General features: G+C 43.0%; 6 protein-coding genes across 9 annotated transcripts in view; 3 read left to right on the plus strand and 3 right to left on the minus strand.

Annotated features, from left to right (window-relative positions):
- The window catches only part of RpS3 (ribosomal protein S3), a 261,493-nt gene that overhangs the window by 174,780 nt on the left and 63,782 nt on the right, over positions 1-22,931 (plus strand). The window lies entirely within an intron of this gene.
- Positions 245-3,173, plus strand: Cdc16 (cell division cycle protein 16). The gene is made up of 6 exons (XM_017081082.4): positions 245-442; positions 504-1,014; positions 1,067-1,349; positions 1,410-1,667; positions 1,733-2,381; positions 2,445-3,173. Exons 1-6 carry the CDS (start codon positions 347-349, stop codon positions 2,802-2,804), a joined length of 2,157 nt encoding a protein of 718 aa, XP_016936571.4. The 5' UTR covers positions 245-346; the 3' UTR covers positions 2,805-3,173.
- Positions 3,404-5,106, plus strand: LOC108014868 (hatching enzyme 1.2). Its single transcript, XM_017081083.4, has 2 exons — positions 3,404-4,647; positions 4,711-5,106. The coding sequence occupies exons 1-2, from the start codon at positions 3,823-3,825 to the stop codon at positions 4,951-4,953; spliced, it is 1,068 nt and encodes a 355-aa protein (XP_016936572.4). The 5' UTR covers positions 3,404-3,822; the 3' UTR covers positions 4,954-5,106.
- On the minus strand, positions 5,336-7,324 carry wam (wampa). Its single transcript, XM_017081079.4, has one exon. It carries the CDS (start codon positions 7,200-7,202, stop codon positions 5,550-5,552), a length of 1,653 nt encoding a protein of 550 aa, XP_016936568.1. The 5' UTR covers positions 7,203-7,324; the 3' UTR covers positions 5,336-5,549.
- Positions 7,545-12,188, minus strand: bb8 (big bubble 8). Its single transcript, XM_036818376.3, has 4 exons — positions 11,682-12,188; positions 8,362-8,954; positions 7,898-8,305; positions 7,545-7,836 (listed from the first exon to the last, which is right to left on the minus strand). Exons 1-4 carry the CDS (start codon positions 12,061-12,063, stop codon positions 7,612-7,614), a joined length of 1,608 nt encoding a protein of 535 aa, XP_036674271.3. The 5' UTR covers positions 12,064-12,188; the 3' UTR covers positions 7,545-7,611.
- The window catches only part of pnt (ETS transcription factor pointed), a 59,894-nt gene continuing 49,164 nt past the window's right edge, over positions 12,202-22,931 (minus strand). For 3 of the 4 annotated variants that reach the window (XM_036818373.3, XM_036818372.3, XM_036818374.3), the window contains 3 exons: positions 13,654-14,609; positions 13,434-13,591; positions 12,202-13,366 (listed from right to left, as the gene is read on the minus strand). In XM_036818373.3, the coding sequence (XP_036674268.3) occupies positions 13,303-13,366; positions 13,434-13,591; positions 13,654-14,609 (1,178 nt within the window). In that variant the 3' untranslated portion in view covers positions 12,202-13,302. Of the gene's footprint in view, positions 13,367-13,433; positions 13,592-13,653; positions 14,610-16,293; positions 17,783-22,931 lie in introns of those variants that run through there. The other variant, XM_036818375.3, reaches the window with a different exon arrangement.

Raw genomic sequence — 22,931 nt, forward strand, 5'->3', positions numbered from 1 at the left:
AATTCGTTATTCTCTTGTTTCGCAACAATGTTGCTAGCAACATTTATCAAACATGTTTGATATCTCAACAGTGCGTATACTTACATTTTTTATTTTTATTAATTTATTATTTAACAAAATATATTTCTTTTTATTTATTTATTATATGTCTTTTGTTAGTTATTTTTCCTTATATTAGTTTCAAAACCAATTAAATTTCTCTCACTAGAATAAACAACTGTTCAGAATAAATGGCAACAACAGCTGTTTGCACGGCGTTGCCAGATCTACTCGATTAACTTAATTCCCAGCGGCAGTAAACTTTTAACAATTTCCTATTGAAAAATACAATTCATGCTGAATTAAAATGCCTGGAGACACGGAAAACACCAGCACGGACACCACCAATGACCACATTGATCTGACTGTGTACCGGCAGCTGGTCAAACAGTTTATAGACATGGTAAGAAGCGAAACCAAAAAGCCGGCATGTAACCTCAGTAAAAAACCAATTGCATTTCCAGCGTCGCTACTCCACGGCCCTTTTTTGGGCGGAAAAGGTGGCCGTGCTGAGTGGCCACGAGCCCAGGGACATCTACTACCAGGCCCAGTGCATGTTCCTGTTGGGAGAGTACCACCGCGCCGCCCATACGATACAGCACCACAAGCTGGAGAAGAACTCGCTGCCTTGCTTCAACCTGCTCCTGGAGAGCCTCTATGCGGCCAAGGAGTACACGGAGGCGGCCAATGCCATCCAGAACGTAGAGGTTGAGGTCATGACCACGTCGCTGATTAACCAGCCCGTGGATGCCGGCAGTGGCTGCTACCTGGAGACCAACAGCGTCTTTGGCGGCGAGGAGAACCATCGGAACGAACTGCTCTCCTCCATTTACCTGATGAAGGGCAAGGTGTACGAGGCCCTGGACAATCGCGGCATGGCCATGGACTTCTATGTGCAGGCCCTCCACAAATCCATCTACTGTTTTGAGGCCTTGGAGGCGCTGGTTCAGCACGAGATGCTGATGGCCTGGGAAGGTAGGTAGATAAATCTTTCTTTAAACCTTTTTAATCAACCGGATCCTTGCAGAATTCGAGCTAATGCACCACTTGCCATTGGCACAGCAATCCAGCGAATCGGACGCCAAGTTTATATTGAAGCTCTACGAATCTCGCTTGAAGAAGTACTACGAGTTGATTTCCGCCCGCAATGCCGAGGAGATATCCCCCATTGTTAATCCCGATATACTCAAGTTTATCAAAGAGTTCACGGCCCGAGTGCAGCAGACCGGCTCCTCGGACACCCAGATGCCCAAGGTGAGCGCCCTCAAGGTGCCGCTTACGCCCAGCCAGTTCATGTCGCCCGCCCAGAAGTGAGTCATATCGATTTGTTCAATGTTTCACATTTACTTATCCATCTTTACCTTTTTTAGAGTCCTGGAGGATCTCAAGGCGCCCACATTCTCCCTGCAAACAAGTCTCTCGAAAGCCTCTTCCCTCATTGATGCCTCTCATCGGTCCATGTTCGACTCCTCCAGCAGGAGGCGATCCCGGGATCACGACACAGACACCTTGATTCCGCTCGGAGATTGCCTAGATAGAGTGCAACGCAGCACGGATATAATGGCCGCCGAGGCGGAGAAGTGTTTCTACGATTGTGACTACAAACAGTGCATGAAAATACTAAATGAGTAAGTACTAATAACCAATTCAATCTTTTCCTTCTGTCTTTAATACTAATTTCTTTATTCCACAGACTACTAAAGGTGGATCCGTTTCATAACAACGCCCTGACCATTCAGATTGCCTGCCTGGTGGAGAACGGCGATTTCAACAGGCTATTTTACGTGGCCCACAAGCTGGTGGACCGCTATCCGGACAAGGCGATCTCCTGGTACGCCGTGGGCTGTTACTACGACATGATTGGCAAGAGCGATCCCGCCCGGCGGTATCTCTCCAAGGCCACCGCCCTGGATCGACTTTATGGGCCTGCTTGGCTGGCCTATGGCCATAGTTTCGCCAATGAGAACGAGCACGAGCAGGCGATGGCCGCCTATTTTAAGGCAACTCAACTGATGCGGGGCTGTCATCTGCCGCTCTTATATATCGGCGTGGAGTGCGGCCTGACCAAGAACTTAGAGCTCGCCGAAAAGTTTTTCCTGCAGGCCATGAATATAGCACCGCTGGATGTATATGTGCTCCATGAGCTGGGCGTGATCAAGTACGAGTACGAGTTCTTCGATGGCGCCGCAACAATCTTCCAGTGCACCGTAGACATTGTAAAGCAACGAGCAAAGAGCAACAACGAGGAGATCTCGGCTCGATGGGAGCCTCTGTTTATCAACCTTGGCCACTCGCTGCGTAAGGTGCACAAGTACGAGGAAGCTCTGTACAACTTCCAATACGTAAGTGTATTTTTAGGATCTGTAGAAATTCAACTATTGATTTATAACTTTTGACACTTTCAGGCTCTTCTCCTGAAGCCTCAGAGTCCCACTACTTACACTTCCATTGGTTTTATACACGCATTGCTGGGTAACCTTGACCCCGCCATCGAAGCCTTCCACAAGAGCTTGGCGCTCAACAGAGACTGCATCGTGACCTCCACTATCCTTAAGAGCTGCATCGAAGACCTGATGGACGACTCGGCCACTATTGATGAGATCTGCAGCGCCGCCCTGCGAGATGTGGCTAAGAACATCACGGCCAATAGTCGCCGCGTGTTGAACTCGGACAAGTTTAATGGGATGAAGCTCAAGTTCGAGGAGGAGGAGGAGTTCGCCAATTCCGAATCCAACATGGTGGTGGATATGAGCTTCGATACCTAGAAGGAATTCTACATAACTGATATGAATCATTAATGTTAGCCCCGATCGTTAGCCGGGCAAACATGTGCCATGCACTTGAACCTAATTCGTGGCCAGAGCAAACACAGATGTTTATGCTTTGATCTGTACTTTTCTGTTCTGTTCTGGCTAATGAGCAGAGTCTTGGGATTTCTCAGCTCTGTTTTTCCCACCATCAATTGAAGTCGCCGCCATGTGAATAACATTTAGTATTTAAGATTGCGCAAAAGTTTCATTTGAATCATATTTGTGCGGGCCAAGAGCCAAGTGTGGTCCTAGCCAAGTTCTCTCAATCATTCTGTAACTTATATACTATATTGTAATTAAAGTTAGCTTAGTGTACGCAAATAACTAATGTTGTAACTCAATAGTAACTAATATTTTTGGCTTCCTCTAACAGACACGTAATCCAAAATATGAACTTTTTCAATGCCATTCGGTTTCAATTGTTTTGTGTGTATTAGAGTTTATTTAAGTGTTTCGCAAGTCAAGTCTTTCCACTCCAATTAGCCAACAAATTATTCCGGAATATTTTCACCCAGCAGGCGGTATAAATCCATAAAGCGAAGAGGTCGCCGCGATAGTGCTTATCGGTTATCCCTTTGGGGGCGAAAAATTACGTATAAAGTGTCGTTAAACTTTGGATATGCAAACAAACTACTGATACACTTTATGGCAATAGCAAAGCAGCAGACACAGACCCATGAATAACCGCTTAACGAGAGCGCTGGCCAAATATTTGCCCAGCCATAAAGCGTGTGACAATCCAAGAGGAGCCAGCGATGACGATTGCAGCTCCGCCGAAGGTTTCCGCGTGGAGAACATGTTTATGCATATGAAAGCCACCGCCACCGGCAAAGTTTGATAAAGCGTCGTCGGCGAGATTATGCTGGAGAATATATAAATCCCGGCCGGGCCAGAACACAGCACAGTTCAAATCCAGCCATTCAGTCAAGAGGCGAGCTAATCACCCCACTCCAAAGCAATTCCAAGATCAACAATGAACCATCAAAAGATACTTCTAGTCCTGGCCTTGGCTCTAACGGTCTGCCAGGCTCATCCTTATGTGTCCTACGATGATGTGGATGACACGGAGGTCATCGAGCTGCCTGGAAATGGCATCGAGGAGGCACCACCCGTCCTCGGCAAGGACATCATCGATCTCACTCCACTCGGAACGGCGCTCTATGGCAAACCGGATGAGGAGCAGACAGGCGATCGTGTGGGCAACTTCAGTGCCGATGCAGATGCCATGAATCCTGAGGAACTGGGCAGCTATCTGGAGGGTGATATGCTGGTGCCCCAATCAGATCTAATCATGAAGAACGGCCTGCCCACGCAATCCTCCCGTTGGCCCAATGGTGTGGTGCCCTACGAGATCCGAGGAAGCTTCAGTGCCAAGGACATGGCCACCATCGAGAATGCCATCGCGGAGTACCATCGTCGGACGTGCATTCGGTTTGTGAGGCGCAGCTCGGAGCGGGACTACATCTCCATTCGCGGAGACAACTCGGGATGCTGGTCCTCGGTGGGTCGCGTGGGTGGCAAGCAGGAGGTCAATCTGCAAACCCCCGGCTGCCTCAGTCGTCCTGGCACTGCCATGCACGAACTGATGCACGCCCTCGGTTTCCTCCATGAACAGAATCGCATGGAACGCGATGGCTACGTGGCCATTCAGTATAATAATGTACAGTCCTCGGCGATGAACAACTTCGAGAAGGCCGCCCGCACCGAGGCCTTTGGAGTGCCCTACGATTATGGTAGTGTGATGCACTACTCCAAGAACGCCTTCTCCATCAACGGACAGCCCACCATCCTGGCCATGGTAAGTAGAAGTATGTCAGCGATTAAGGATGTATTTTAATGTTATTCGTTCTTTTCTTTGCAGAAAGCAGGTGGAGCCGAACAGATGGGTCAGAGGAATGGCTTCTCCGAATATGATATCATGAAGCTGAACCGCATGTACGATTGTGGAAGTGCCAATTCTGTTCCAGCTTCTCCGGTTGTTTCTGCTCCTGGAGCTGTTCCTGGTGCCGCTGCTGGCAGTGGCAATCCCATTGTGGACAGCTTCCTTGGAGGTCTGATCAGCGGATTGGGCTTGGGCGATGAAAAGAAGGAGACCAGCTCCTAGAAACCACTTGGCCACAGAATCTACTAGCTCGTATGATCACCCACGCTCGAAAATATTTAACGCATTCCACAAACCAACCATCTAGCACCAATATTTGAATCTTTAGTTAATAATTTTAGTTCTTAATTATTAAAATCTAGAATGAATTGAAAAGTTTGGTTTTTAAGATTTATTAACGATTAGAGGGAATTTAAGAACTATGAAGACAGGCTCTTCAGGGAAAGCAACATGCATCAGGAAATCCATTTGCTTAAATCAATCATATAATATAATTATATAATAATTATATTAATTACTATTAAATTAAAGGGGATTGAAGACAGCATTTCAAGAAAAGTATCTTGGAACCGGATAACCATATTTTATAATAACAACGCATATAAAGTGTGCTTTTAAAATTTTATTTAATCCAGAGTAAGTTGGTAAATTTCATTAATAATAACCGAAAATTCTAGATCATCAGAAGGTTCCAAATGTAGATCTCGAGTGAGGAAATGTTGCACATATGGGTATTTAAATTAAAGCCGAAATAATAGAGGATGGGATTCTTGAGACAACTGAAGTATAACCCAGACCAAAATGGATAAAGCGGGAACCTACATGTTGCGCTTGGCGGCCAGGAGGCGGGAGCGCGGCAGACGGCACTGGCTGATGCTGTGCAGGCGGTACTGCATCTCCGGCTGGGTGACCTTCTCGTAGAGCTTCTTCTTGGCCTCGGTGACCGTGTGGACGAGCACCCCGTCGCCGCCCTCGTCCATGTTGAAGGCCTCGCCCTCGGCGCACTCGGGACACTGCTGGGTGAGCACGATATCGTTGAGATCGGTGGGCAGTTCGCAGATCTTCTCGATCTGCTTGACCACATAGTCGAAGCGACCCTCCTCCTGGCGCTCCATCACATAAACGCTGGCGGTCAGCTCCTGGACCCTCACCTCGAGGATCTTAAGGAATCGATTGACATTGACCAGGTTCACATGAGTGTGGTCGCCTAGGAGCTTGGCCAGTGGACTGGCATCAATGGAGCACATCTCGCAGACCGTCTCCATGCCCTGCAGCAGATTCTCCAACCTCGCATCGTTGCTCTCCCGGGCCTTGTGCAGCTCCATGTTGGATTCCTGCTTGGTGCGCACCTTGTTCTCCAGACTGGCGATCTGATCCAGCTGCTCCTGCAGCGTATTGGAGTTGTCCTTCTTCAGCGTGACTATATCCTCGAAAAGACGGTTCACCGAGTTGTTCAGCATTGTGATGTGGTAGCTCATTTCGTTGGCATAGTTGAAGAACGAGTAGTAGAGACTCTCCTGCTGCTGGAACTTGTCAATCACCTCATCCATATTATTGGAATCGGTGTACTGGAGGATCTTCTGCAGCACCGAGTTATATAGATTGATCTTCTTGTTGTGCACCCTGCGGAATTCATCCCTACGCTTGTACTCCTTGGGCTGCAAATCGGCCAGTTCCCGGGCCTTGGACTTGCAGTTAAGGAATGCGGAGTTGTCCCCATCGGCGGCCACCTTTCGCATGATGCCCTGCATCTCCACACGTCGTAGATCCCGCTCCTTGGCCTCCCTTTTGGCCAGCATGTCAATCTTCTCGTACACCTCGATGCAGCCATCGAAGGTGTTGAGGGCATACTCTATAAGATCTATGAGATACTTCTTCTCGCTGTTGAGTTTCTGCACCATTTTGGTGTATGAGTCATTGAAGAAAGTCCTGTGATTAAGGATGCGGATGAGTTGCTCTCGCAGATCGGCATTGGCTGCTGTGAAACCACACTCGTGACGCACCCCCACCTCCAGGGAGTTCTCCAGAATGGTCATCCTCTTCCTGGCCTTCATCACATACGCCTGATGCTGCTGGTCCGGAATGGTCAAACGATTCAGGTTATATATTTGCTTGGCCATGCGACTGATCTCCTTCTCCATGTTGAAAATGGAGGTCTTCAGGGAGTTGATGTCCTGCGAGAGGTTCTCCTGGCACTCCACATGGCATCGAATCAGCTCCAGCCATCGGTTGTTCTGCTTCTTATGAGTCGTCCCACTGGCCACCCAGATCTGGGCCCTTAGGTCGTTCTTCTCCTCCTCCAGCTGATCGATGGCCGTCTCATAGCTGGCCTCTATGATCGTCTCCTTGCGCGTCTTTAGTTTGCTGGACAGGATCTTCTTGTACTCCCTCTGACGCTTGCCCAGCTCCTTGTGCTTCAGCAGGTAGCTTTCCAGGAAGGCAACTTTGTCGAACTTCTTGATTTCCTCCATGGCGAGTGTTTTATTAAATTTGTGGTGGTAACGCTAAAAAAGCAAGATATTCGTATTTCGGGTTTTAGTACTAGTAGAGTTTTCAAGGAATTTCCTAATGTATGTTCAATCTAACCTTTAACTATGATATGAATTCTATTCCAAGGCATGCGTGAGCTCTAGGGTGGCCCAAAAACTAGAAGATTTTTCTCTCCATCTTGAATTTGTAATTTTTGTGCAAGTATACCTCAATGGTACAAGTATCCCAGTAAAATTTCGTCCAACAATATTGTTCTAATGTATTTCAATTGCAATAAATATTTATTTAATATAATATAGTATTATAAACCAAAATTGTAGCATTCTAGAACATGTCGAATACTTAATTCTTAAATATTTCAGGTTTTATAAAACTTTCAATGACGCAGCATTACTGTTGAGAAATCCCAGAGCTTTCCATGGCCTGGAAAATTTTGAAGGAGGACCAAACATATGCGGCTCGGCGCAGATCGTTGCACAACTCAAATTTGTGGGCCATCTGCTTGATGCCAAGAGCCGCAGCCTCCATCACAGTCTGAAGGGCGGAATCGACAATGTCCGCCTCCGTGGTGCACTCACGAATTTTTTTTAGTTTCTTATTGGGCTTAATTTCAGGCTGAGGTTGAAAAGGTATTATAAGTAATACTGTTAAGTGGTATATTTAAAGATTGACCTACAAATGAAGCATCGGGGCACTGACACAGTGACTCATTTATCGAGTTCATCAGTTCGATAATTAGTTCGGACGTGGTTTTAGAGTTCATTTTGCCGTAGGACACATGGTTTATGTTCTTCAGGTACTCAAAGTAGGATACAGTCACACCGCCTGCATTGCAATATAGATCGGGCACGAGGAGCACTCCCTTATCCAACAAGATCTTTTCTCCAGAGGGTGTGGTGGGCCCATTGGCGCCCTCCAGAATCAGCTTGGCCTTGATGTCCTTGGCATTATCGCTGGTAATCACCTTTTGGGTGGCGCAGGGCATTAGGATATCGGTCTGGGCCGTCAGCAGTTCCTCCTTTGACTCCTCAGCCTTGGGGTAGCCCTTTATGGTCTTCTTCTCCTCCTTGTACTCAAGAAGGTCCTATATATAATACACATTTTGAGCTTAATATTATGATAGATTATTTAAGAACTCACGTTGATATCGATGCCATCTTTATTGTAAAGGGAAACATCGACCTCCTTGATACCGATGACCTTGGCGCCCGCCTCATGAACGAACTTAGCGGCAAAGGATCCCACGTTGCCGAAACCCTGCACAATGGCCGTCTTGTCCTTCCAGCCCGTCTTCCACTTGAGCAGATCCATCCACTCCTTGTCCTGCAGGAAGAGATCACCAGCCTTCCACACGCCCCTTCCCGTAGCCGAATGACGACCGTTAATACCCCCAATGTGAACTGGCTTTCCAGTGACAATAGCTGAGGAATTAATGTCCTTGTAGCCAAAGGTCTTTTGGTACTGATCCACAATCCAGGACATCTCACGAGGACCGGTGTTCATATCCGGTGCCGGAACGTCAATGCCGGGACCTATCATATTACGCTTTAGCAACTCCATCGTATATCGACGCGTGATCGTCTGCAGCTCATCTACGGTATATTGCTTGGGGTCAATGCATACTCCCCCCTTGGATCCACCGTATGGAAGATTTACGCACGCGCACTTGAATGTCATTATAGCGGCGAGGGCCTTTACCTCGTGTGCGTCCACGTCTAAAGCGTACCGAATTCCTACAGATAATGGGAAGCTTAAAAATAATTGTATAATACTGCTTAAAAATTAAAATACTATGGATAGTGTCTTTCTTAAATATGTTTTTATAAAAAAGTTTACTTTATAAGAGGGTCCAAATTTTGACCCATGTTCATGTTCGATTTTTCCTTTCAGTATCGGAACCCAAAACTTCACTTCTAACTTTCATAACTTTTGTAATTTTATCCCGATTTAGACGTGGTATACCTCTATGAGTTTGTGTTTGAATTCTCTAATATTCTACATCAAAATAATCACTTTATACGAAGGTCCAAATTTTGACCCATGTTCATGTTCGATTTTTCCTTATTTCCAAGGTTTTCAGTATCGGAACCCAAAACTGCACTTCTAAATTTCATAACTTTTGTAATTTTATCCCGATTTAGACGTGGTTTGAGTTTGTGTTTGTGTTTGAATTCTCTAATGTTCTACATCAAAATATTCACTTTATCCGAGGGTTTAAATTTTGACCCATGTTCATGTTCGATTTTTCCTTATTTCCAAGGGCTTTCAGTATCGGAACCCAAAACTGCACTTCTCATTTTCATAACTTGGGTAATTTCATCCCGATTTAGACGTGGTATACCTCTATGAGTTTGTGTTTGAATTCTCTAATATTCTACATCAAAATATTCACTTTATGCGAGGGTCCAAATTTTGACCCATTTTCATGTTCGATTTTTCCTTATTTCAAAGGGCTTTCAGTATCGGAACCCAAAACTGCACTTCTAATTTTCATAACTTGGGTAATTTTATCCCGACTTAGACGTGGGATACCTCTATTAGTTTGTATTTGAATTTTCTAATATTCTACATCAAAATATTCACTTTATACGAGGGTTTAAATTTTGACCCACTTTCATGTTCGATTTTTCCTTATTTCCAAGGTTTTCAGTATCGGAACCCAAAACTGCACTTCTAAATTTCATAACTTTTGTAATTTTATCACGATTTAGACGTGGGATACCTCTATGAGTTTGTATTTGAATTTTTTAATATTCTACATCAAAATATTCACTTTATACGAGGGTCCAAATTTTGACCCATTTTCATGTTCGATTTTTCCTTATTTCAAAGGGCTTTCAGTATCGGAACCCAAAACTGCACTTCTAATTTTCATAACTTGGGTAATTTTATCCCGACTTAGACGTGGGATACCTCTATTAGTTTGTATTTGAATTTTCTAATATTCTACATCAAAATATTCACTTTATACGAGGGTTTAAATTTTGACCCACTTTCATGTTCGATTTTTCCTTATTTCCAAGGTTTTCAGTATCGGAACCCAAAACTGCACTTCTAAATTTCATAACTTTTGTAATTTTATCACGATTTAGACGTGGGATACCTCTATGAGTTTGTATTTGAATTTTCTAATATTCTACATCAAAATATTCACTTTATACGAGGGTCCAAATTTTGACCCACTTTCATGTTCGATTTTTCCTTGTTTCCAAGATTTTCAGTATTGGAACCCAAAACTGCAGTTCTCATTTTCATAACTTGGGTAATTTTATCCCGATTTAGACGTGGGATACCTCTATTAGTTTGTATTTGAATTTTCTAATATTCTACATCAAAATATTCACTTTATACGAGGGTCCAAATTTTGACCCATTTTCATGTTCGATTTTTCCTTATTTCCAAGGGCTTTCAGTATCGGAACCCAAAACTGCACTTCTAATTTTCATAACTTGGGTAATTTTATCCCGATTTAGACGTGGGATACCTCTATGAGTTTGTATTTGAATTTTCTAATATTCTACATCAAAATATTTACTTTATACGAGGGTCCAAATTTTGACCCATGTTCATTTTCGATTTTTCCTTATTTCCAAGGGCTTCCAGTATCGGAACCCAAAACTGCACTTCTAATTTTCATAACTTGGGTAATTTTATCCCGATTTAGACGTGGGATACCTCTATGAGCTTGTATTTGAATTTTCTAATATTCTACATCAAAATATTTACTTTATACGAGGGTCCAAATTTTGACCCATGTTCATGTTCGATTTTTCCTTATTTCCAAGGGCTTCCAGTATCGGAACCCAAAACTGCACTTCTAAATTTCATAACTTGGGTAATTTTATCCCGATTTAGACGTGGGATACCTCTGTGAGTTTGTGTTTGAATTCTCTAATATTCTACATCAAAATGTTCACTTTATAAGAGGGTCCAAATTTTGACCCATGTTCATGTTCGATTTTTCCTTATTTCCAAGGGCTTCCAGTATCGGAACCCAAAACTGCACTTCTAAATTTCATAACTTTTGTAATTTTATCCCGATTTAGACGTGGGATACCTCTATGAGTTTGTATTTGAATTTTCTAATATTCTACTTCAAAATATTCACTTATACGAGGGTCCAAATTTTGACCCACTTTCATGTTCGATTTTTCCTTGTTTCCAAGGTTTTCAGTATTGGAACCAAAAACTGCACTTCTAAATTTCATAACTTTCGTAATTTTATCCCGATTTAGACGTGGGATACCTCTATGAGTTTGTATTTGAATTTTCTAATATTCTACATCAAAATATTCACTTAGTCAGCCTTAGAAAGAGTTGGTAAGTCTAACAAAAGTACAAAATATTCGATCCTAAAGAATTCGCGTAATACAAAATACAGAAGGTGGTATAAAGTTAAACAAAACGTTCAATACTGAAGAATTCGCGTAATTTGATTTATGGGACAAAGATATACTTACCCCCTTTCAGCGGCAGACGATGACGTACATGATGAGAACGATAACCGCTGATAATTTCGTACGTCCCATTCTTGCGGACAATGGGAAAATTGACCTCTACCGAGGTTGAGACGTTTCCGAGCAAGTTAAGAATAGCGCTAACTCGTGCCTGACGCTCCTCGGGCTTCATATGAGGGTACTTTTCCATTTCCTTGACCAAAGCAGGCTCCATGGTCTGGGCGGCCCTGTGGTAGTAGTACATCACCATGGCAGAGAACTCAGGGTCCTTGTCCGTCTCGACTTTTTTGAGGTTTTCAGGCATTTTGTGCTCGTAGCGAACTGAAATTTGCTTAGGGCTAAGGCGCCGCATTTTGCTAAGAAGGGTTGACAGATTGCGAAACATCCTGGAGAGTCAACAGGTAATTAAAACAGAAAAGAATGTTAAAGAAAATTTGGAAGTCTCTCAGAAAAATTCAAAAAAATAAATATATATCTTGACCACTTTGAAATATAAACCAGAGAGAACTAAGACAGAGACATGTTTGTTGTATTTTCATATCGGTTTTCTTTTATTGTTTTTATCATTAGCAATGTTAATGGTAGCTTTAATATTACAATGTACGCTTGTATAAATACAATATTTTAGAATTGCTCTACAAATGTATGTGTATCTATGTATCAATATAACGTTATGTTTATGCGTGTAATACGTGGCTAAGCATCTACGAGCTAGTCTTAAGTAGTTAATAGCTATACACAAGGTAATAAACACTTCTTGAACTGTCGATTAACGCACTAGGGGTCCTACAAACTAGGGATAGCCTATAAGTATACATATAGTAGACGCTAACAAAAGTTCATCGGATACATCGGATGATCAACTATTGTGCCGTTTTACGTTTAAAACTTTTGGGATCGCACGGAAGCGCACAGAAAAAGTACAGGAAAAAGGGAGGCTTGGAAGTGGAAAACTTAGTTGTACCAGTAGCACAGATTACAGGTTATACATAAATACTAGAGACCTACTTATATGCCATACACTCATCTTCATCGCTATATACATGCATGATTTTGAAATGTTTCTGGTGCCCCGTGCGGGTAAAATGATTATGTAAGTATAACAAAATGTTGCGCTCTAATATCACTTTTGGGGGACACATGCTTTATATGGCCTCTATCAACGTTCGATTCTTGACATACAGACTATGTGAGAACGAAGAAACATCAACGCATTGCACACAGAATTCTCAAATTTAATTCGCTTCATCTTCAACTGGTTCTCTTGCTTTAGATCGGCTTAAGTCTAACTCTGAAGTATTTTAAATTAATTTCAAATTAATTCAAAAGTCTAATTTATACACGATAATTACAAGCAAATCGGTTTTGATAGGTTGGGTGGTGGGTGTGTGTGGGCTTGGGACTTAGGGACTTTGGGTATGGTGGGTGGTGGTTTGTGGGTTGGCCAACACTTTAATCTCGTAGCAAGATCGCAGATGGGGGGACTGCTGCTTAAAAGCTAACATCACGCTTGGTAAACAATAACGCTCGAAAGTATTTTGCGGTTGGTTGAGTACAATCCGTGGCTGGGAGCAGGTCTCCTGGAACTGCTCCCGATTCAGGCAGCTTCTCCGCTGCTCTGCTGCTAATCCACATCTTTCTTCTCAATCTTAAGATCGTACTTGGCCACCAGCTCCTCGGGGGTGTGCCTGTTTATAAAGATAAGATGTTAATAAGTATTTTTCCATCTTGTTTTTAGAATTTTAGAAAACCTACCCAACTAGATTCTGGAGATCACAGACAAAGCGGTAGACATATCGTTTGCCTGCCGTCTTGTGGATGATGTTCTTGTCATAATAGTACCGCAGTCCTCGACTCAGTTTCTCATAGTTCATCTTGGGCTTGTTCTTGCGGATTCCCCAACGACGAGCCACCTGATAAAAAAGTTTAAATGTAAGTAAGGATTTCGGAAAAAAATATTTTATAATAATCCTACCTCATCGGGATCGGTGAGCTTGAACTCCCAGCCATCGCCGGTCCAGGAGATGAAGCTCTGGCACGTCTTGTCCAGCAGCAACTCGAGCAGGAATTGCCACAGTTGAATGGGACCCGATCCTGTGAAGCATGGCACACCGCCCTGCGTCGTATAGCCGCCCAGGAGACCCTTGTCCAGACCCAGGGTGCTCATGTAGGCCGCCGGATGCTGGTGGGCATGGGCACCCCATTGATCCATTGCCGTGGGCTGGGCGCCCATCGACTGGAAGGATTGGGCATCGTAGGGCGTAAACTCCGGCGGATAGCCGTCGTGGAATCGATTCCTTCCCGCGTAGCTGGCATAGAACTCGGAGCTGCTGTCCATGTAGCCATTGCTTGTCCCGGTGCTACCACCACTTGCTCCTCCACTTCCATTTCCTGCACTCGATTGCTGACTCTGATGATCCTGTGCCGAGATCGTGCTGTGGTAATCGGTATCATCGCCACCGGAGCTCCCGCCACCCGTTGGCCCACTGCCACTCCCACCGCTGTAGGCGGCCAGGTGGGCGGGCAGGCCATAACTACTGAGATCCGTGGGATCGTTTTGGCTATTACTGCCGCCATAGCCAATGCTGCTATTCTGGGTGCCCGGCTCCTCTTTGAGGTGATGTTGGTAGATTGCCGCCATGGTGGCCATATAGTTGATGTTATTATTGTTATTATTGTTGTTATTGCTGCCCGCATTGTTGCTGTTGTTGTTGCTGTTGCTGCTGCTGTTCGTGTTGCTGCTGCTGCTGGTGTTGTTGTTTTCGTTGTTGTTGTTGTTGTTTTGCTGGACAGCGGGCGGTAGCATGGAGTTGCTGCTGTTGTTGTTGCTGCTGGCGTTGCTGCTGCCATTGACAGTCGGCTGCTGCGATTGCTGCTGCTGCGGGGGCGGGCTGTTGTTGCTGCGTTCGTGTGTGTTGCTGGTGTTGTAGCCTGCAAGCGATTAAGATGGTAATTGGATTAGAATCGATATGGGTCAGATTCGATATGGAATATGGGTTCGTATCTGATAATTTGTGGTCGTTAACCCACTTAAAATATGACACAACAATTTAAGACATCAAAGCAGATCAGTTAGAAAAATGTATATTGATAGTTTTAAGATCAAACACATCGATCTCTTTAACACTTAATAATAGTCAAATATTTATTTTCAAATTATTTTATAATGCGTCATTTTTCAAATATAAACATTCTTAGAACTTTTGAATGGAGCATATGTTTTTCTTACGCAATTTGAAGCAAATATTTAATCTTTTAATTCCAAGATTACATAATAAGCTGATAAAAATACCATATCATATTTTTCTAGCTGTTTTCTTTAATGTAACGCTTGATAAAAAATAAATGTTTCCGCGAAACACAGTCTTTAAGCCTTCTTAAGAGAAATGGCAAACGTATTAAGCCGTAGAAAGTCAAGAATATTTCATGGGAAATTTAATTAGTACCGTTCAAAAACCTAGATAGATTTTTTCACACGCTAAAACACATTCATTACAGACTGTTCGCAGTTTCAATTAAATGATGTTCATAGAAATGGGGCGTCTCTCAATCGAGCTAAAGACTTCGAAAACCAATCAAAATCACAGCGCACACACATACACGAACCCCCTGGGACACAGATACGCACGCACACAGGCATAACAACCCCGATCTAATGGTGTGTGCACGCTACATTAATTGCGAATACAGCGAAATTTAACACATTTCGATGTACACTCGTCGTGTTGTATCTGTGGGATACGAAAACCTGTTGGCACATACCCACATACACATGCGCCGACCTCTGGCCGTCCCTCTCGCACACAGCAAAGAAATAAAAAGCTTTCCCAGCGCTTCGTTTCGATTCCCATTCGCTCGCAGATACAAAGATACAGATACAGCTCCCCGTTGGCTGGCCAAAGAGTTGGCAGCGCCTCTTTAGGTGCCGCCTCCAGAGAGCGCGAGAGTATCCGCATCTGCTAGATACATCTGAGGCATCTTCTAACGCTCAACAAGCCACTTATCACCAGGTCAATCTGATACACCCAGAGAAAAGTGGTATTGTGTACAAAAATGCGTTTATAAAGATACATTTTAAGTGTATCTTAAAGCAGCGATTTTAAATTACCGAAGTTTACCACCTCTGGGGCGCTATAATTCCCAAGCAGTTCTAGAGCTTTTTTGTAAAATATATAATTAACCTTTCCTTTTTAATTACATAATATTTGTAATGAAAATGTTTATACCTAAAATAAAATATATTGACACTGACATTTTTTCAAGCATCTTCTTAACTTAATCAAATAAAGAGAAATATCTTTATGTATTTAAACTTAAAATAAGAAAAGACGCAGATACCTATTTTCATATTAATCTTAAGATTTAAAAAAAAAACCTTTCTTATAAATATTTTTTTGTATTTATAATCTTTTCTCTACGTGTAACCCTCCATCCCCGTTAGCCACCCCGACTTGTTGCGTGTCAAACACTTAAAAACAAATTACGAATTTAATTATGCCACCGAATCGCACCGCATCGCATCTTCTTCTGGTTTGCTGCCTTTTCACACCCCAGCAATCGTAATTAAAAGCACCGTTTTTGATGTCGGTAAATATTTGCTGACCTGCCACTGTACCTGAACTAAAGAAGTTGACATCCGAGTCCGTGTAGTAGGCATTGCCATCGCCCACAAAGGGCGCCATGTCATTGAAGTACCCAAGACCCAGTGACGCCGCCGTGGAGCTACTGAGGGCCCCCACCAGATTGCTGGCGTTGGTGGTGCTGCTGCTGCTGCCGCTGCCCCCGGAGGCGAATCCCTGCGTGGAGGAGGCACTCGAGGAGGAGCCACTCGAACTGGAGCCGGAGGAGGTGGTGGTGGTGCTGCCCGTACTGCCGCCGGATAAACGATGGTGGGGCAGCTGGGATGAGCCGTATGACTGCTGATGTTGCGGCTGCTGCTGCTGGTGTTGCTGGTGGGGTAGATGTTGCTGCTGTGGCTGCTGTTGCAGGTGCTGCCCCTGCTGCTGCTGCTGCATCGCGTGATGATGCAGTCCGGGCTGCTGGGCCAATTGGTGATGCGGATGACTGTGATGGCTGTGGTGGTGGTGATGATGATGCTGGGCCAGGTGATAGCTGGGATAGTTCTCATAGCTTTGCAGGACCATGTTATAGTTGGGCGCCGTGTGGCAATTGTTGTTGCTGCTGCTGGTAAAGTGATGTTGCTGCTGCTGCTGCTGCTGCTGATGCTCCTGAAGCTGCTGCTCCTTATCGCTGTCCAAGGCGTTGGCGGCACTGATTATGCTGGCATTCACTAAAAACGCAGAGGGCGGCATTTCTTCGCTTCAAAATGATCGGTACTCAAAAACGGAAACTCCACCTCGCTGGTCAAAGTGCACGTCATTGACTCTATTAACTAGGCAAATCTGCGGGATCAGCTCTCAATTGATAAATACGATTGTGTCCCCTTTATGCTGGTGGTACTTGCAGTTGTATTAAAATTGATTTCACTTCACTTTGGTTTTCCCTATTTTGTTTTTTTGGGGGGGTTTATTTTAATTTTTGCACTGTCAGTATTGTGGTTTATGATTTTTGGGTTTTTTGATGCGGGTCGGTTCTTAATCAATTGGATGGCCCACTGGACAATTGACAAGTTTTGTTTCTTTTTGGTATGAGGGCGTTATGTTTTCCAAAATCCCTGATTAGCTTGCGGGATTTTTCAATTACTATATTACAATGTTCGCACTTGTTGAGATATATTTATTTTTATTTTGCGGCATTCGCAGTTCACACACCGTCGCGAATTCTTAGCACTTTTGCGAATTAATGGCAATTAATTGTAAGCACTTCACGATCGTCGCTCTGGCACGGGCGATAAATTAATGCGCATATCGTAGCTATATGTACATTGTTTTCATTCCACGCGACAATCAGTATGTTTAAATTCGCATTTATTTTATCGTTACTTGCGCGCCCTTTCCTTCACACAGCGGACGATAAAAAAGAACCAGCAAACGCGGCGTATGAGCGATTTAAGATCATGTAAGGTCCACTAGAGCACGGTGCTATATATAAGATATAATGGTAATATGAGTAGAGCCAGCGACGTCAGCTCTGCCACCTTCGACATCCGTTCAAGAACTGAAGTTGCTCTGAAGTTGCACTCGGGTTGTTGGCTGCTCGTTCGCAGCGCTCGTCATTCGCCGTCTCTTTCTGTTGGCCAGCCATCCCACTCGCACTCACGCACCTTGTGTGGGAGAGACCGCTTCGGGTATGCTTCGGATACAGATACGACTTCGCCTCACATTCCGAGATACAGATACGAATGTGCCAATGGCAAATAATAATAATCGAGTCGAGAATACTTTCACAGGGTGTTTCTCACACGCTCTCGCTCAATCAGCCATCCATCGACTGCTCTCTTAGTTAGTGGCAGCGACTAAAAAATAAAAGCCACAGCGACTAAAATTAAGTGCCCCTCGCCGTTGATCATTTAAGGCGAACGTTTAAAGAGTTCGGCGGCTTTTCGAAGTTCTAGTTGTTGATTTAAAACCCTTACTAACGGAATTTTTTTAATAGTCGTATATCTTTTCAATAAGAAATGTAATTCACTTCGTAAAATATTAAAGAATTAAATATTTGCGTAGTGATTCATACCTGTTCGCTCTTTCAAATCAATTGTTACATTGTACAAGCAGTTGATAGAGAATTTCTATGCTACAGTTAGTGTTTCCTATTTATTGATATCTGCATATATCTGAAATTTTATATAATAGTTCTATCTAACTTTATACTAGTTCTTAATAAGGGAAGTGCAAATTTTTTTAAACATGCGTTTTGCTTCTAAATTTTTTTTGGAAATCCGTCAAATTTCATGTTATATCCAACTTTTAGGAAACATTCATCCAGTTCAATTCAATTTATTCTTCTTTAAGCTATTTGTTTCGTATAACGAGATTGTGATTTCTTGGTAAAATTACTCACAATTTTTCGGGGAAAACTGGAACTATTATCAATTTAAATGTCCCAACACTTGTTGCGATAAAATGTAGCAATACATTACTGAAGAAATCAGTTGATTTTCGTTTTTTAATATTCATATATGTTATATTAAATGCTTATACTTTTGAAATGTGTTTTTCTAAAGAATAACATTTAGATAAATATTTTTTGTGGATCTCTTAAAGCTTTGGAACTTCAGCTTTTATCCATTGTGTTAGGGGTTTTTCACGAATTAATCATCATTAAAAATGTTTTTTATCTTTCGGCAGCAGTACAGTTTCTGGTCGAAATTGGCTTTTGGGATCATTAACAACGCCAACTCGCAAGAGCCGTCAAAATGGCCCTCAGCAAATCAAAAGACAGCGAGCAATGTCGAACGGAATAAAAAGATACAAAAGTATCTCGGCCCACTGGTCAGTTGGCTGGGGCTCTTGGCGATCATTACCATGATGATCGAGTGGGCAGCACATCATCAGCAAGCTCGGCACAGAAAAAGTATCTCACAGATACTCGCATAATGAGCCAAAGTGGGATTGGCTGCCGACTCTCACAAACACACTCGCTCGATGAGATCATGCCAAAAAAAAACAAAAAAAAACAGAGCAGCCAGAAATTAAAAATTAGTTAACTATTCCAAACCGAAGGCGTACGTGTCTTTGACTTGGCCCCACTTTTCAGATACACATATATATTATATAAATAATTTTTGTTTTGGCTAATGAAAAAAAAGATGAAAAAATGGTGGCCAACAAACGTGTTTTGGGGCATTTTTTCCGTTGTCCGCCAGCCAATGACAATTTGCTTTGGATTTTCGGGCTAAAAACGGGCCCGAAACGTGAAATCCAGAATGACACGTTCCCACTGCCAAGAGATAGATCCATGGCTAAGTGGATAAAGCTATCGAACGACCGCATATAGAAGCCATAGGTGAATATTTCGCTTATCAGGCTTTGGGGGCAGCTGCTCTTATCGGCGGGGGAATCGCTTGTTGATTCTTGGCCCACTGATAGCCATTGCAATGGCCTCAAGTGGCTCGATCCGTTTCCAGGAAAAAAAACCCCAATGCACCTCCAGCTGATAAAGCACAAAAGTTATGCGCTGGGGTTATTACACGAAACCAACTTGCCAATTTAACGGCATACATAATAAATACGAAAAAGGAAGCCCCAAAAACCAAACAGCTGTTGACCATCTTTGGTTAGAACCAAAAAAGGATGGATCGGTTTTTTTTTTGCCACTTAAGAATTCTCGAAGCACCATCATATTTAAAATGTAAAATAAATTTTAAAAACAAATTTTTTTTCGTTAGCTTCTTGTTTTTTCCCTCTTTGATTTGCTGCGCAAAGTGCTGGAGAACAATAGAGAGTGGAGAAAAAAAAAAGAAGCGGAAATACAAAAAACCCAGTGAAAGAAGCAGAGCTGCCCAAATGGGAGAAAGGGAGAGGGGCTGCCGAGAGCGAGATAGATGATGCGCCTCGCTTACGACCATTTCCGGTTGAAGCACGTGCGCACATTTTGAAGAGGAGCGTAACCATCGAACCCCGGCTCCTCCTACCCTCCGCCTCCTCCACCCCAGAGAACATATAACCCGCTGAAAAGCCACCACCAAAGCAGAAAACCAATCACAATCTCATAAAACCGGCGACACTTCCACCAAAAAGGGATAAAGAAAACAAAACAAGCCGAGTCTTCGTATTCCTCTTCAGGGGAGTAAAAATGTAGATCCTACTTGCCGAAAACGCACACGTTCGCAGCCAAGGGTTAACATAATAATTATCATTGTCTTGAAGAAATGCACACACAAAGAAAAAATCAGAGTAATCATCACAAAGGGTAAGTAAAATATACTTATAAGAACAAAATGATATCTCAACAAACCAACAAACTTATATTTAAAACAGAAACCTTAAGTTAAGACTTAAAATAATTTATAACCTATATAACCTATCATAAATATTCCTCTTTCTTATTTTTTAAGCCTGCAGTTACATTTAATAACCCCCTTTCCCTCTGTGTATCACAAGAATAAGATGGTGTGTGCCAAAAAAAAGGAGCAAGATGGAATAAGCATATTTTCAGTTGAATTTCAATTAAAACTCGTTCTGCGCTCACAAAAGGATTACACGTTTAATGCAATAAGGATCTCGGGGAGGAGGAGTTGCAGGAAGCGCCTACGGGTAGAACAAAGACGACGAGGGATTCCTCCTCAACAGCTGTCGGCTGACACTCGAGATCAGCAGCCATTCAATTGATATCAAATGATTTAGGCTAGGTCTTCACAGAAGGGGGAGGAGGGAGGATCCTCTGGCCAGGACCTCATCTCGGTTACCCTGTGCACGTGTGCAAATTGCACTCCCAGTGCTTCGGGTTCTCAGCTCTGTGCTCTGTCTTTTGTTGTATCTCGCTGCAAGCACTTCCGGCCCCATCCCGCTAATGTAAATCGGATGTCAATGCATTGCGCGTGAGGCATATCAATTAAAAAACGACGAGAGGAACGAGAGATAGAGAGAGAACCTGTTAGAAGACAGGCAGCCACATAAATAAATAAACTGTTAGGTTGGAAAACGGAAGGAAATCGTAAACACAAGCCAGTAGTTGTGGTAGTAGTTGATGTTTTGACACGCATACTATCATAATTACAGCTCCCCAGTAAGTAATACCCATTTCCCTACCCCCCAAACGGCAGAAGAATCCCAACCATCCAACCCACCTAGCTAGCTATGTGGCTAGCCCACCTGTTCTGAAGCTGATGCTTCCGTGCAGGGGCCAAGAATAATATCAATTTTCTATGTAAACCATGCCCCCCCTTCCCCACAATTCTGCTGCAATTTCAGGTTGGGAAGGAATACCTGCATTTTGACAACAAAATAAACAGATCCAGCGGCAGCAGCAGCAGCTTTAGCTGGCTACCTCTGATTGTTGGGAGCCGTAAACAACACACACTAAATACAAACAACAATAATCATAATAACGCTGGATTCTTACGATCTACGATCCTATACCATCCTATCCGCATGCGTTTCACAGCTCCTGAAGATCTGAAGAGAGCGGAAATGAAACCAGATACTTTGATAGCAACATGGCAACGCATGTGCAGCTGAGGCATACGATCTCTACACATGTACATGGGATATATGTACTTATCGATCTTGATTAAGCAAAACGCTGCCAAGTGCTCTTGATCTTGATTTGGATTTCGATTGCTGAAGGAGGATATGATCCTGCAGTTGCTAAATGCTAGATGCTAAATGCCGCGGATGCCATTGATCTGGGATCTTGATCATAGATCAGAGATCGATCAAAGGCCGTCTGAAAACTGAGAAGCTTGGTGACTTTTGTGCGAAAATGAGACACTAACTGATGATGGTGATGTGATGCCTGGGAAATGGTCGAGGAAATCGGAGCTCTGAGACAGGTGGATCAAGATTGTGGGTCAGGTTTTAAGATTTGGGAGCGCAAATTAGCTGATCATGCTGGGAAAGATGTTGCCAACTGATATTTCCCTCTTAACTGATCGTGTTTTCTGAAGGATAATCCTGCCTTAGGTTTTAATTGAAAATAACAGATCTTGGTTTTATCATATGTAATGCCAATTAAAAGTTATCAAAATCTTTCTTAAGACCAACAACATAATCAGGTGAAAGTGATCGTGAGAAACTGTTTTCCAAAATGATCATGTCTGTAAATCTCTTCAGTAATATTGTCACCTATTTAAATCGGGCAACTTTGTAAGCTTGGATCTTTATAACCAGATTCATATTTTTAACCAACCTATATTGATACTCTCCTGATCTTAAATTTTGAATGATTTTCTAATATATAGTCAGCATGAAAAATCTCAGAATAGGGGGATATTATTTGTTAAAATTTTATTTCCAGTGACCTAACATCCCTGACATTCCTTCAATCGCTTTATAAGGTTATTATCAATAGGTTTTTAAAAACCGGAAATGATACTGCTGGCTATTTAGGTCATCAATCTGGGGGTTCTTTGAAGCGGAATCTTTATTCTATGTGTGTTTCGAATCTGTTGACAAAATTTACAATAAGTGATAGATAGCACGTCTTGAAAATATTTTGCTTTTGGGTGTCCTAATTCTTCAACACAACAGGATCATTAAAAAAATCCCTCTAATAATTAGATCTAAGATCAATAGCAACACTTTCCGTTGACCGAAAATGATCATGTTTGCCATCGAGTGATCTTCAATCAGAACTCCTTCCAGTCAGGACCCTCTATCCTATATGTGTGTGTTTTTTTTGGGATTGTCAGAT

The sequence above is a fragment of the Drosophila suzukii genome, chromosome 3 (assembly GCF_043229965.1).
Source record: "Drosophila suzukii chromosome 3, CBGP_Dsuzu_IsoJpt1.0, whole genome shotgun sequence".
Taxonomy (NCBI): Eukaryota; Metazoa; Arthropoda; class Insecta; order Diptera; family Drosophilidae; genus Drosophila; species Drosophila suzukii.